Source organism: Notolabrus celidotus, chromosome 12, assembly GCF_009762535.1.
Source record: "Notolabrus celidotus isolate fNotCel1 chromosome 12, fNotCel1.pri, whole genome shotgun sequence".
Classification (NCBI taxonomy): Eukaryota; Metazoa; Chordata; class Actinopteri; order Labriformes; family Labridae; genus Notolabrus; species Notolabrus celidotus.
The window spans coordinates 10,142,698-10,156,870 of NC_048283.1; the positions used below are offsets into that span (position 1 = coordinate 10,142,698).

The window sequence follows — 14,173 nt, forward strand, 5'->3', positions numbered from 1 at the left end:
GGTCAATAGATAATTTCTGATGCATTCAAAGTAGTCAGGAAATCTGAATGCTGCTTCATTTTTGCATCCAAGCAGATCTGTTAAGCTTAAGTTGAGATTCTTGCATTGGAGCTCGCATTGAGATGTCTGTTTACAGAGATAAATAAGTCACCATCAGATTACCACCAATTGGCGTAATACGGTGTGTGTTCTGCCTGCTTATTGGTCAGTGCTGCTCGAGCTACAAACATCCTACAAACAGAAACCAGAACACTTGTAATGCTGGAAATCCAGACCTGAGTACAGACTCCACATTTCTATGTCCAATCAGTAAACAGAGATCCCTACAGAGATCCCGTCCTATTTTGGCCTGTCCTGTGCTTCAGTAGCTCTTGGTAGCTTCCTCCATGTCTGACTCATACTGTGTTATTGTATTCTATTATAATGTTCTTCACTGTCTGGCTTGGCCATAAGAAAGGATTGAATGGAAAAAGTTAACAAGCGTCTGGAAAATCTCTTTTTCTTCTGCTAGCCAATCGGCAGAGAGATTACATCAGGCTTAATTAGCCATGCAAATGTATTTAGTGAGCCACACACAGCTTCATGGCCTGCGTCTTGTCACACAAAGCGCTTAGAGGCTGCACTAATCAGCCTTAATTATGTAATTACTGACTTCTGAAGCTACGGCTGTTTACCATTTCCAGTTGCTAAGGACAGAATGTTTTGTGTGCTTGTGGAGAGAAAAAGCTGATGCTGAGCGTTTATTAGTAATGACTGATAGTCCTCTCTTTAAAACTCATTATTCAGACACACAGCACAGGATCGGAGTGTTCTTGTCTCTGCTGTAACAGCTGTTTCTTCTGTTTTTAGGTTCTCCTCTGGTTCCCGCCCTTGTTGTATCCTCAGCTGCTGCATCAGGCACACCCGTGACAACCACTGCAGCGTCACCCTCACCTGAGCCAAGGCGTTCACCAACTCCTTCTGTCCCTGCAGCATCACCTGCACCCTCCCCATCAGCCAAGCCCATGGCGGGCACAAATGACGCGGAGGAGGCGGGTCGCATCCTGGCAGAGAAACGCAGACAGGCCAGAGAGCAGAGGGAGAGGGAGGAGCAGGAGAGACGTGAACAGGAGGAGAAGGAGAGGTCGGTGGATGATGAATCAGCTCAGTTTTTTTTTGCAGAGTCACTGTTTGAATGTCCTCTCTGAAGGAAAGTGATTCCCAAGCTGTGTTTCCACTCAAGGAAAACGAAGTAATGGGTTGTTAAAAGACCAACCCTGTCAGAATTACACTGACTCTCACATAAAGAATCAGAAATGACATTTACATGGTGCTAAATGTTGTAGTGGTTTTCATGCCGCAGACAAACCTCACCCAGGACATGAAGGTATTTCCCTTCAGGCATCCGTCAAACCAATCAGGAAATCTCCATGCATTTTCACAGCACATGCCTATCTGACTGAGTCCTCACTCAACACTGGCTGTGCTGTGTAGCATTAAGAATCCAATATCCTGTTGACTGATGCTTACCACAATAAGGGATCGTTCACAGCTTGGGAATTGATGTGATCCTCTGTTGGCACTCATACTTTTGATTGTTTCCATTTCCTGAAATAGCTTCTCGCTGCTGGTGCTTCAAAAGGGGAAAGTATCGGATGAAAGAGAGATGTCGATGTATTTTTAATTGAGGGTAAAATGAAATGTGCTTGGAACATGATTTAGTGGAAAGTGCTGAACTTTAAGCTGTCTGTCCAAACTCTTTAGGGTCCTGAGGGAGGAGCGGATAGCGATAGAGGCAGAGGAGAGGCGACTCCGGGAGGAGGAGGCCCGCGCCATGGCCGAGGAGCAGCGCAAGAGGGACGAAGCCCAGCGTCTGCTGGACGAGAAGGAGGCCGAGGAGAGAGCCAAAGCAGAGCAGGAGGAGAATATACGCCTGCAAAAACAGGTATAGGCGTATTTCCACCGCAGGAACTTTACCCCAGAACTAGGGACTTTCACCCTAAACTACATGCGTTTTGACCAGAGGAACCAGGGTCTAAATTTAGTTCAAGGGTAGATAATCTCCCCCCTGAAAGGCCCTGCTTGGGGGGTAAAACTTTTCAAAGGTCCTGGGACTTTGGTTGGAAGTAATAGTGTTTGTGGAATTTACACAGTTGTTGAAACACAGAGGGAGTTCCTGGGAATGCATACTAGTTGGGGTTTTTATTAAGATTTCAAAATATGATTTAATATCATTTTTTTTCTCCATACGTCACTGGCCTGATTTGCACAATCTACCCGATGGGGGGCACAGGTACCCTTTAGTTCAGGGTAAAGTAGTTCTGGGGGCTAAAAGACCCCGGAACTCTTGGTTGAAATGCACCTTATGCTAACTTCCATCGCCCAGTGTAGAGAAAGAAACTGAGGTGGAAGTGGGTTTTGGTGTTAGTGCTGCACAGAGGACAGGCTGTGTTAGTCAGGTTAGGGCTGAAGTAACTCATAAGCACCCCAAGCTGTTGCAGTGACAAGGACCATAAAGCACCAGCGTAAAAATGATTGCTGCCTTTGGCATAAAGGTCACGACACACTCTCATGCACGCACACCGCAGCCTCACATTATCCTCGGGCACTTTGCCTGTCACACCACAAACATAACACACTCACAAGTCCTGAACAAACAACCTGTTTTGAAGCATTTTTCTTGTTTACTGTTCGAGCTCAGCTGCTTACCTCAGAGTGACCTTGGTTGATAACAGGCATGCTCAAAAACAGTATTTTTTAGAGCCAATAGGATATTGTTATGAGCTTTTCTGATACCCATTTCAAGCAGGTTTGTCTCCTGTATTGAGTAACATTACAGAGAATAATTACTGTGTAGAACAGTGTTAATTTTGGTGTCTATTTTAGATTTAGTCTTAGTCTTAGTCTTTAGATGAAAATGCCTGTTAGTTTTAGACATTTTAGTCTTTTCAGCCCTTTATAGTTTTAGTCTAGTTTTAGTCAGCGGAAACTCAAAAACTGTTAGTCTTTGATTTTTGACAAAACATCTTCACTCTTTAAATAATTCATGTAGTCGATCAGATATTAGTAGCAGGGTTATACCAAGTGTTAAAATCTTCAACATTTCACTCCTTTAACACTTTTGCTTGTGTAATGTCTTAAGTTAAATAATTCAGCCTGGCCCTGCTAAAATGTCAAAAGAAAACATTCTTCATGTGACCACTGTGACTGTATTTTGATTCACTTGACTCACAGAAAAATGCCATGAAACGACTATATTGCACATTTACGATGGTCCTTGAATGCACCTGCAGTGACAGGCGCACTGGACAGACAGTCAGTTCACGGCACTCTGAAATGCATCTGCATCTTTGATGACAAGCAGTTTATCAAAACTTACTAAATGTGTCTGATGTATCACCAAACTGGATTAAATCAAGCTCTACACGTGGAGCTTTTTACGGTAATAGCAGCAAAAAACGTCAAACATCAAATATTAAACAGACGTTGGGTCTTTGTCACTAACACACACCAGGGGTAAAAATCCTCAATGAAGATAAGACAGATGCATGGCAGCAGGGAGAGCTGGTTCATAAAACAGCACAGGAAGGCATCACTTTTATTTCTAAAGATTAGACACACGCAGATGGTTGTAGAATGATTCAATCAGAGTGTCTGGCCTTTTATTACAATGTCTATCCATGAAGTGAATCTGCACCATGAGCAGCCCTGGCACTGTCCCCTCTCTATGCATCCAGCTCTTGCTCTTTGACACCCCCCTGTGGTACTTCACAGACTTGGCCCTTATGTTTGAGCCCGATCCAAAACGGTTATACAAAGGCATAATTAAACAAGTATTTAGTTTCACTTTGAGTGGTCCACAAGGCAAAGAAAAAAATATCTTTTTAGCCTCAGAATAAAGAGAAATATTCCTCCTGTGGCTGTAAGCGATAGTTGCAGGCAGTGACCACACCCTCGTTACGTTAAAGGCATGTTATTTTGGCTGAGATTTTTTTTCCCCCCTCATTCTGCTGGCTTTCAAACCAAAGTTGGATTCTCATCTGTGTGTGTGCATGTGTGTGTGTGTGTTTTCAGAAAGAAGAGGCTGAGGCAAAAGCCCGTGAGGAGGCGGAGAAGCAGCGCCTGGAGAGGGAGAAACACTTCCAGAAGGAGGAGCAGGAGAGGCTGGAGAGGAAAAGGGTAGGGCGACACATCTGTCCTCCAATCAATGTTCCCTCAGCCAGGTTGCTAAATCACCTTTTTGCACATTTTTTAAATGTCTTAAAGACTCTAAAGGAGGCTTCCTCAAAATCCCTGACTTGATGTTTTGGGATTAAAAGAACCTTTAAAATGCCTACATTGATTGATTAGAAGCAGTATTCTCAGCTTGTACATCACAGAGCAACATAAAACTGATGCTGCAGTCATTACACAATAAGCTCTCCTCACTCAATGGAGGTATCATATTCAGGGCTACATAAATCTGTGGTCTGCCTCCTGACATGACAAAAGCAGGCTTGAAAGTTGAGTCCCTGAAACCAAGATGAATGATGTTTTTGGCTTATCCAGGATTGGCTGTCTGCATGCCATGATTTAACAGACTGTGTGTGAGCATGGAGCTATATATAAACAGCAATAATGGAGGCCTTGCTGTGCCAATCATCCGTGTGTGGATCTATGTGTGCTGATGTGTGTTTGGTGACCGTGACTGTCGACTCGAGTGTACCACCCACATCTGCCTCTGTTTGCTGGCTAAGCCTTTCTTTCCCTCTCCTCATCTTCGCTCCATGTGTGAACAAAAAAAAAAAAAGAGGCTCTTATCTGGAGGTACCAGGCCTGGTTCACACAGCCTCAGCCTGGCTCTGTGCTGGATTTAGCCCTCAAGAACAACATGTCCTCTGCTCCGGAGATTTCCCTGCTCTGTCACACTTTACAATACACTGTTTCAGATTGACCGACTTCACCCAAAACTGACCGTCCTACTCGGGAAGAGGAGTTTGTGGTCAGCCAAAAGAGAGTTAAATCCATCCTGATGGGCGACAAAAAGCAACTAGACGAACAAGAATGTTGTCGCTGAAGGCTACAGTTCGGCAGCTGAATTGGTTTACAACGCCAGCGTGAACTATCCATGGAAAATGTTTCCCTTTTATGAGTGGCAGCTGCAGTTCCAGTCTCCCTCCATCTCCGGATAACAGTGTCCTCAGATTAGGGTCGTCATTTTATGTCAAATCTCTCCTTTCTCAAGCTAAGACTTGCTCACTGTTCATTGTCTGAGCATCCTACGCTGCTGTTGCAGCTGAAAACACAAGTGCTGCTTCACCCTTATTGACACAGATCTCCACCTGGAGACACAAAGGCCTCTCTTTGACTCTCTTCATTCACTTCAAACATAACTGCCATACATACAAGCTTTATCAGCCAGCCATAAAGAGAGCTAATGAACAGTGAAATACAAGTGTTATAGTGGTCAATTATAATAGTGTAGTGTTGCTGCCTTATTAATAACTTCCCCCATTTGATTGGTATAATATATGAACTTTAACCCTCTTATGACCTTAATGTATTCTGTCCGCCTGGATTTATTTTGATTTTATGGCTGTAGAATTGTCAAAAAATGTGCAATGAGTGAGTGCTTCTGCCCCTTTTTCCACGATAACTTCAAGTTTCAGTATCTGGCATTTATTAAACATTATTGTGTGTTTATGACACTATGATAACAGTAAATAACGGTCGTACTGCGGAAGTCCTGGGAGCTACCGCTTACTGGTGGGTTTTGAATTTTCTAGATATCTCAAACGGTTCAGGAGTTTCAGTTTTGAGAAGTGCACATGTCAAATCCTGCCAGCGGCGACAGTTTGGGAACAAGAGGTTTAAAAAAAAAAAAAAAAAAAAAAAAAAAAAAAAAAACACATTACGACAGCTGTGTGGGCCATCATCGAAAAAACAAAACAAAAAAGAAGATGAAGAGCAGAGGGATAGAGGAGGGGAAAAGTGAGAGATGATAGTGCTGCGATGGATAGTAGTAGTAGTTGTAGCAGCTGCAGTCTGGCACGTCCGCAGCAGCGACTTAGAGGAACCTACAAGACAAGGGAGCTCAGGGACTCCAGAAAGGTCTATGGTTACTAACTTTAAGGGGACAGGTATAGTTAAAGTAAGTGACAGACAGAGGAGAGAGATCGGATCGGCAATTTATTCTGAGATCAAATTCACAAATTTGTGAGATAAAAGTTGCAAAATGAAGAAGCTGAGCGATACTATCCTACTGCAGTTGGTGAAAGTTTCACTTTGGATAGAAAATGTTTTTTGGCTCGTTTGTACTAAAGAATAAGAATCAGACTTATATCAGATAATCATACCTCTCACACAGAGATAATTTGATATAAAAGACTTCCTCTAATATAAGCCTGCTTCAAATAAAGGTCCGGTACCTTCGGCCATAAATCGGAGGATTAACAGTCGTCATAAACTAACTTCTTCATTGATTTAATTTCACCATAAGCAGAATTTGTCATGTTTCCTATGTAAACCTCCTCATTGTGTATGTGTGTGATATCCCCTGTTTGAAGCCTGTGTCTCTGGCATAACCAGGATGTTCCAAAGTGAAGCAACATGGTGTCTATAAATACTATTTTCCAAGTTTGTTTCTGACAAAGCTGCCACCTTCTTCCTCTGAATATATTCATCTTTTCATCTGGCTTTTCTTTTTCTATTTTTATATGCCATAGCACATTTGTTCTGGCTCTCTCCTGTGTTCTTAAATAAGTTCTGTTTGTGGCATTTCCTTTGTCTTATTTCTCGCTCTTTTTTTTTCCCTCAGCGCCTGGATGAAATCATGAAGCGGACACGCAAGACAGATGGAGGCGACAAGGTACACACTTGCTCTTCAATTTGAACTAAAACTGAAACTTGATTTGGAAATGAAAGTGACCGGAATGATCTGACATCTTTTACAGAAAGAGATGAAGTCCTCTCCTCCCACGAATGGCAGCGAAGCAGAGAGCAGCAAAGGTGAGCAGAGTTTGTTTTACAGATCATCACTCACTCTTGATCCCACTTAAACATCAACACTTTGTGATCATCTGGTGTCCTGAATCCAAGTAAAGACAGATTTCTAACTGTTACCGTTAAGGTTGTTTGGCAACACCGAACTGCACCATCTCTCCTCAACTTCTGCCACCTCTTCCATACATGAGATTAAACAAAGTCATGGGCATTTGTTGCACTTTATTTCTCATTTCCCCCCTGAGTCAGCTTTACTCCAGAAGATTTTCAAGAAAAGGGGTTATTAGATTATATATCCCTGTCTCACATCCTGCACAGCTGCAGTTTGACTTGTTCTTCTTTGCACAATAGGACCCATGTGTGCTTGCTTTTTGCCTAAGCCGTGGGACTGAGGGACTTTTGAGAGGAAGAGCCTGCAGCTTTAATCAGATTATAACTGTTGACACAAGCTATTCTGCGAGGACACGGGCGATCTTGCAACTTCTAATTATGGAAGACTACACTGAGAAGCATACAGTATGCACATCCTCCACGTCACGTACGCTGGATGAGCTAGATGAAGGGGGGATCAGTGTGGTCCGGGAGATTCACTGTTTGAGGCAAAGTTCCCCCCTGACAGGAAGACATGAGCCAGCCACTGATGTGGTTGGAGGTCTGGCAGGCGTGCTTTCATTGTAGTGGAGTGTGTTGGGATCTGTTACAACCACAGCCATGTCCTCAGCAGAGCAGGGTCGGGGTAGGGGGTCTGGACTGCACAGAAAGGATGCCCCCTGGAAAATTTTTGCTCCCCCTTCCTTTCAATTTAACACAGCCTGACACTGTTTAAGGATGATTGTTGACAGTGTTCTCCTTTAGTGGTGTTGGTTTGGACTTTTGTTTGAGTGTATTTCATATAGCATTTGCATGGGGGAATTTTTATCATCAATAAATCTTTATTTATGTAGTGCCAAATCACAACAAATGTTCTCTGAAGTCGTAGCACAAATGTGGCTGGTCTAGACCGTACTCTATGATATATTATTAACAAAGACCAGACATCAACACAGGATAAGATCCAGTCCCATCTTACAGGCAGGACTCAGTCTGTTTTCATCTTAATCCACCATGAGCAGAGCATTTTGCAGCATTTAACAAGTTACAGCGACAAGGACAAACATCCTTTAACAGGCAGAAACCTCGAGCAGAACCAGACTCATGTTAGACAGCCAAGAAGGGTAGAGGAAGAAGAAGAGAGGTGATAGTGGTGATGGATAGTAGTAGTTGTAGCAGCTGGAGTCTGGCAGGTCCACAGCAGCAGGCCGTCTATGACAGCCCCAGAGGAATCTACGGGACAAGGGAGCTCAGGGACTCCTCAAAGGTCTATGGTTAATAACTTTAATTTGACAGGGAGATTTAAAATAAGTGATAGGCAGAGAGAGGAGAGAGTTAGGATCCCGGTGTGTCAGTTCCCCTGGCAGTCTAAGCCTATAGCAGCATAACTAAGAGCTGGACCAAGCCTGAGCCAGCTCTAACTATAAGCTTCTATCAAAAAGGAAAGATTTAAACCTACTCTTCAAAGTAGAGAGGGTATCTGCCTCCAGGACCCTGATTGGTAGATTATTCCAAAGGAGAGGTGCCTGATAGCTGAAGGCTTGACCTATATTATGTTACATTCACTATGCATGTCTATGTTACCTGGATCCAGTTCAGTTCAGTTCAGACGACTTTATTAATCCCTGAAGGGCAATTCGGTTTACAGTTTACCCTGCCTTATTGCAGCAATCTAAATAAATAGGGAACAAAAACAAACAAATGCAACAGATCAGCTGGATCAGCAATAAATACAATGTCAATGATGCATCAAGAAGATACACCTGAGACTCCAAATATAGCATAAACCACAATTGGTTCCAGTTTACCTCTCAGCATTTAGCAGGCTGATAGCTGAAGGTATAAATGAGTTCAGCTATCAGCCTGCTAAATGCTGAGAGGTAAACTGGAACCATGCAACAGTTACAAAAGCTACTTCTTCCATTGTGTTGTGTGAGAAGCTGTTGAATGAACATTGAATGTGTCAGAAGATAAAGTGCTTCCTTTTTCCTCCAGTGTCTGCTGAATATCAGCCAAAGCCAGAGGTCACCCTGCCCAATCACACGACAGAAAACGGACAAACAAATGTCAAAGAAAGGTAAAACTATCGCCTCTTCTTCATTGTTTTGAAACTCTCTTTGTTGGGATAAAAAACGAGCCTGGTGTTGACTGAAAGCTCAACAGAAAATGCAAGGAGCCGAACTGTAAACAACTGCAGTATGAGGAGAAAGATTCTGTTTCATGACATGTTTACTCTCTGTATTTGAAGACCCTTCACGGGGTAGATTGAACAAAAAAACTCTTGTAATTGGACAACGCAGCGATGACTCATTTGTTGTATGAGTCACTCGTCCCCATGCTAACTTGAACCACATTCTCCTTTGTGTTCCCCCCTCTCCAGCAGCCCCTCAGCACCAGTGGTCAATGGGGTCCAGCCAACAAGACATGAAAACGGTCTGTCCACTAAAGCAGACACTGCTCACTTTGACGACATCCTTCATCTCGCCAATCACGGCAACACAACCAACGGAGCGCGGGACAACTCTGAGAGCAGCCTGGACGCTGAGCCCATCCTGTCGTTCGAGAGCGAGGACTCGTTCATGAAAAAAGCCGGTCCCATGAAGCCTCAGCATGTTGCAGGTACACTGTTACAGAATGCTTTACAACTCACACACAGAATTACTATAACTTCAGATTTAAAGTAAGCTCTAATCCACTGTCCAATCATGTGAGGAGCAAGCAACTGTACCCTGTGATATATTATTGACAGTGACCCAACATCAAGTCAGGATACGATCCAGTCCCATCTTACAGGCAGGACTGAAACCGGATCCGACTCAGAACCGTTTCAAATTGATCAATTCCATCGGAATTATACACCTCAAATGTTATCGATTCTTCTTAACGATTCATTTCCCAGCACAACGTCACGTCACATCGCGTTGCATTACGTCACACACTCTGCGACGTAGAGCTCCTAGGTGCAAAGTGTAGAAGGGTTCCATGTGAACATGTTCGTGTCGGGGAGGAGAACCCCCGCCTACCTCTCCCCTTTCGGAGTCGGGACGCTTTCCGTCAGGCTCGAGGGGCCACATCCGGACTCATGCAGCCGAAAATGAGGCACTGAGAGCAGGTGAAATACCTCCTCGATGACCCCCAGAGAAAAAGCGCTTTTCATCTCCAAATTCAAAGTCTTTACATCCAGGCTCGAGGGGCCACATCCGGACTCACACAGCCGATAATGAGGTCAACCTATTGTTCAGTAGGTTCAAGTTGAATATGTTCATGTTCAGTCTTGTGCAGACATACTTTTGGAAAAAATAAAAAGGTTCCTTTTGGTGTGGAAGACTGTAGAACTACTTTTTTCCCCTCAAAAAAATACTCAGGAATCGTTAGGAGAATTGATAAGGAATTGGATTGATAAGCAGAATCAACAATGACATTGACATTGATAAAATCTTATCAATTCCCATTCCTTGGTGAGACGTATAATAGTAGTAGTTGTAGCAGCTGGAGTCTTGCACGTCCACAGCAGCAGACCGTCAACAGCAGCGATTCAGAGGAACCTACGAGACAAGGGAGCTCAGGGACTCCAGAAAGGTCTATGGTTAGTAACTTTCAATGGGACAGGGAGATTTAAAGTAAGGGATAGGCAGAAAGAGGAGAAAGATGGGATCCCAGTGTGTCAGTTCCCCTGGTAGTCCAAGCCTATAGCAGCTTAACTAAGAGCTGGTCCAAGTCTGAGCCAGCCCTAACTATACGCTTTATTAAAAAAGGACATTTTAAGCCTACTCTTAAAAGTAGAGAGGGTGTCTGCCTCCCAGACCTTGATTGGTTAAAAAAAAAAACACGTCCTTTTAACAGGCAGAAACCTCGAGCAGAACCAGACTTATGTTAGACTGCTGTCTGTCTCAACCGTTGTTGGCTTTCACTTTCCTGTGAACCTCTCGGTTCTATAAGAAACAGCGGTGATCCATGTTTGGAGCATGACCTCACATTGCTAACTTTATTAGCAGCTGTGTAACCAGACAATTATGCAGCTGGATTACAAGCCTGAACAGCTTTTTAGTGGTATCTGTCTCCGTGGTGGATCTTGCACCATACATTTTCCTCCATTCTCTCCACTGCCGAAAAAAACATGCTTGAATTAGACCTTGTGGCATGTTATCAGTGAAAATACAAGTGACCACATTCTGCAGTACCAAAACACAGCAGTAAATTAAGTCTTAAGAATAGCTTTTTTGAGGTTGATTGAGCTTAGAGAGGGTCTTATTTTGCTTTTCAAGGTTTGGGAGAAGACTACATAAAGCTATACTGATCAATGTCTGGAAAAAGTCCATGAAAACATGGTTATTTGTTTCTAAAAGGAAGATTTCAACAACAGATTCCCCAAAAAAACTCCTAAAAAGGAGAGGACCAGATGTTTTGTTTTCTATTACCACAATGACGTGCCCAAAATAACACTGCATGGTTGTGTTTATGTTGTGTAAGAGAGGAAATCCAAAAGTCACAAACACCATCCATGGCAGACCAAATATACCATCGTGCAAGTGTCATTTTTTTTGGTCGTAGTATATCCGACGCCAAACAGCCATGTGTCGTGTTAGAGGATTTGGTTAAGTCGGTGGCATCAGTGTGCCAGTTCCAGTTTGTTTTCCCGTCGTTCCCTCGTAAAAAGGAGCAGCAAACAGAGCCGGGCTTCATTTGCAACAGGGTTGTGTTCTTATTTGCCCTGAGCAGTTTCACACTCAGCCAAAATCACATTTCCCAATTAGGACTGCAGCATAAGGACTCACAGTGAGTGCTGCTTCTGCTGCTGCTGGCACACATCGACAACAAACTGAACTTGCACTTTCACCGACCGAACGTGCAGCCCCCCTGAGGAGATGATGGTGTGGAGTGAGTGGGCACTCCACTCACACCCACAAAGGACTGGAGACAGGATTGGGAAGAAATAGTGTGGGGAAAGGGGTGAAGAGGAGCAGGGTATCTTTATACTGATGACAGCTTTTATTCCGCAGCCTCTCTGTGACAGGGGGGGGGGCTGCGAGCAATTCCCAGAATGTCCGAGGTGACGAGGAGACCCTATCCACAAGTGCTTCACGGCCAAGGGTTAGAAACAGGACTCCGCAGCAATTAAGCTGCATATCACCCCCCTCACTCAGCCAACACCCTGCGGCAACGTCAGCAGCACCTTACTCCTTCCCTTTCCTGGGAGAGCTTAACCTGCACCTGATAGCCTGAAGACAAGCCAGAGGACATAAATATTACAGAAAGCAAACAGAGACCTTCATCTTTTTCCTTGAATCACATCTTAATTCATACTCTTTCTTCCCCACATCCCATCTCTTAAACTCAACCTTCTCATTCTCACTCTTGTAAACGTGGACACACGAGACACCGTTTACCAGGTGGGACATTTTGCGAAGACGGCTACGATGGGGGGACGATTGATACGCAAGACTAATTAAACTTTATAACGTAACTCCATAGGATGTCATTTTACTTGGGGGGCATTCTTCCAGGGTTTATTCGAATGTTCGCACATGTGGCAACGTCAGTCAAACAAACAGGTGTAACATCCATTAGCAAGTACTTTTATATATCGCCTGCAACCCAATAAAATATATTTTATTGAATTTGAGTGCTTTCCAGTGCGTCGTTTACACACACATCTTTTTCGTTTTTATGTATTGTGAGAAAGTCAGAGGTTAACACACCATCCGATTACAAGGATCAAAGACTGTGACCCTGTTCTGGCAACAAACTTCACTCCTTTCTGTCTGTAAGCTCGTGTCAATAAATCTTCAGTGACTGCTGACCTTTAACCTTTCCTTCTCTGCTCCTCTCACAGAGGTCCTGTGACATGTTCGTGTTGAAGTGCTCGTCGCCTTAGGCCGCCGACCTTCCCCCAGCTCTGCCAACACTCGCACGGGGGAACCGTGTGACCTGTGCCAATCAACGACCTTTTTTTTTTTTTTTTTCAAAGCCCCTGAACGCAAATCATGCTTCATTATGAAGATGAGGTTCTGCAGATCGTGAAGGAAGAGGACTTAATACAATAAAAAAAAAAGATGTCGTGTCATTACGGTGGCACTGATCTCCCGGCACCTCAGAGATCGATGGTATCATACTTTGTACATTACAGTACGGCTGTGTCATTTTGATTACAGCAAGCGGCAGTGTTTGTTTTATTTTGTTCTTTAGTTATTTAACTGAAAGAGAAACATAAAAAAGACTGGGTACTTTGTGAATAATGTAAATTAACTGTGTGACGGACAGAGGGGAGGAGCTGGATCTGTGGATCAAAGTTGTATGAAAGGGACTCATTTTATGCTGCTCTCCTCGGAGTAGAAAACCAGGTATTGAACACCCTGGTTTGTATAAAGCTACCTGTAACAGTTTTTGTAAAAGTCAACAGAAATCTGGAAAGAGATTTGAAATGCAAGTTCACATGCAGCAGCTTCATATGGTGTGTACTTGTGTGTGCTTGTCAAACTCAGCTTTGATTGATTGTAAGCAGAACTGGATGTACAAAATGAGAATGCCACCTTGAGAAAAAGAGAAACTGTCAAACCCTTCAAACAGGGATTTACTCCACTATTTAACAGTTCAACTGTTTTTATTCCACTTGTTCAAGCATGACACAGTTTTCTCTCATGTGCATTGAGATTCCATGGACTCATATGTGGTTGAAATGCTGGCGTATGTATATGCTATAATTATTTTGATGTGCGTTACAAGGTCAATGGGAGTATCTTCAGTCTTATTAAAGACAAGCTGTCCAGTCTGCGGTCTACTCTTTCTTTCTTTTCCTCCCACCAGGACTTGATGAAATCAGGGGATTTTGCAGGAAGACAGAGAAGCATGCAGATGTTCTGAATTCAGAGTTCAGTCTCAAAGTAAAACATTCTCAGGTTCATTCATTCATTAAAAACAGGCATAGAAAATGATAATGTGTTTGAAGTTTGACAGTAAGAGTTTGTTCTGTTAAAGTTTGCCTTGTTTACTCCTTAAAGTTAACAATATTTTGACTTCCGACGGGGAGAAACCAACCACCGCTGAGCTCCATGAAAGACCTCCTTCATGCTGCCCAGCAGGAAAACAGATTTAGAGATGGTACCACAGGGCCTTCCAGATGATA

The 14,173-nt window shown here is 43.4% G+C and overlaps 1 protein-coding gene across 1 annotated transcript in view; it reads left to right on the forward strand.

Moving 5' to 3' along the window:
* The window catches only part of map7d1a (MAP7 domain containing 1a), a 51,561-nt gene extending 37,742 nt beyond the window's left edge, over positions 1 to 13,819 (forward strand). Inside the window, 8 exon segments of the mRNA XM_034698339.1 lie at positions 850 to 1,123; positions 1,744 to 1,924; positions 4,054 to 4,158; positions 6,776 to 6,826; positions 6,912 to 6,966; positions 9,046 to 9,127; positions 9,431 to 9,669; positions 12,884 to 13,819. Of these exon segments, the coding sequence (XP_034554230.1) occupies positions 850 to 1,123; positions 1,744 to 1,924; positions 4,054 to 4,158; positions 6,776 to 6,826; positions 6,912 to 6,966; positions 9,046 to 9,127; positions 9,431 to 9,669; positions 12,884 to 12,894 (998 nt within the window). The 3' untranslated portion in view covers positions 12,895 to 13,819.
* The last annotated feature ends 354 nt before the right edge of the window (positions 13,820 to 14,173 follow it).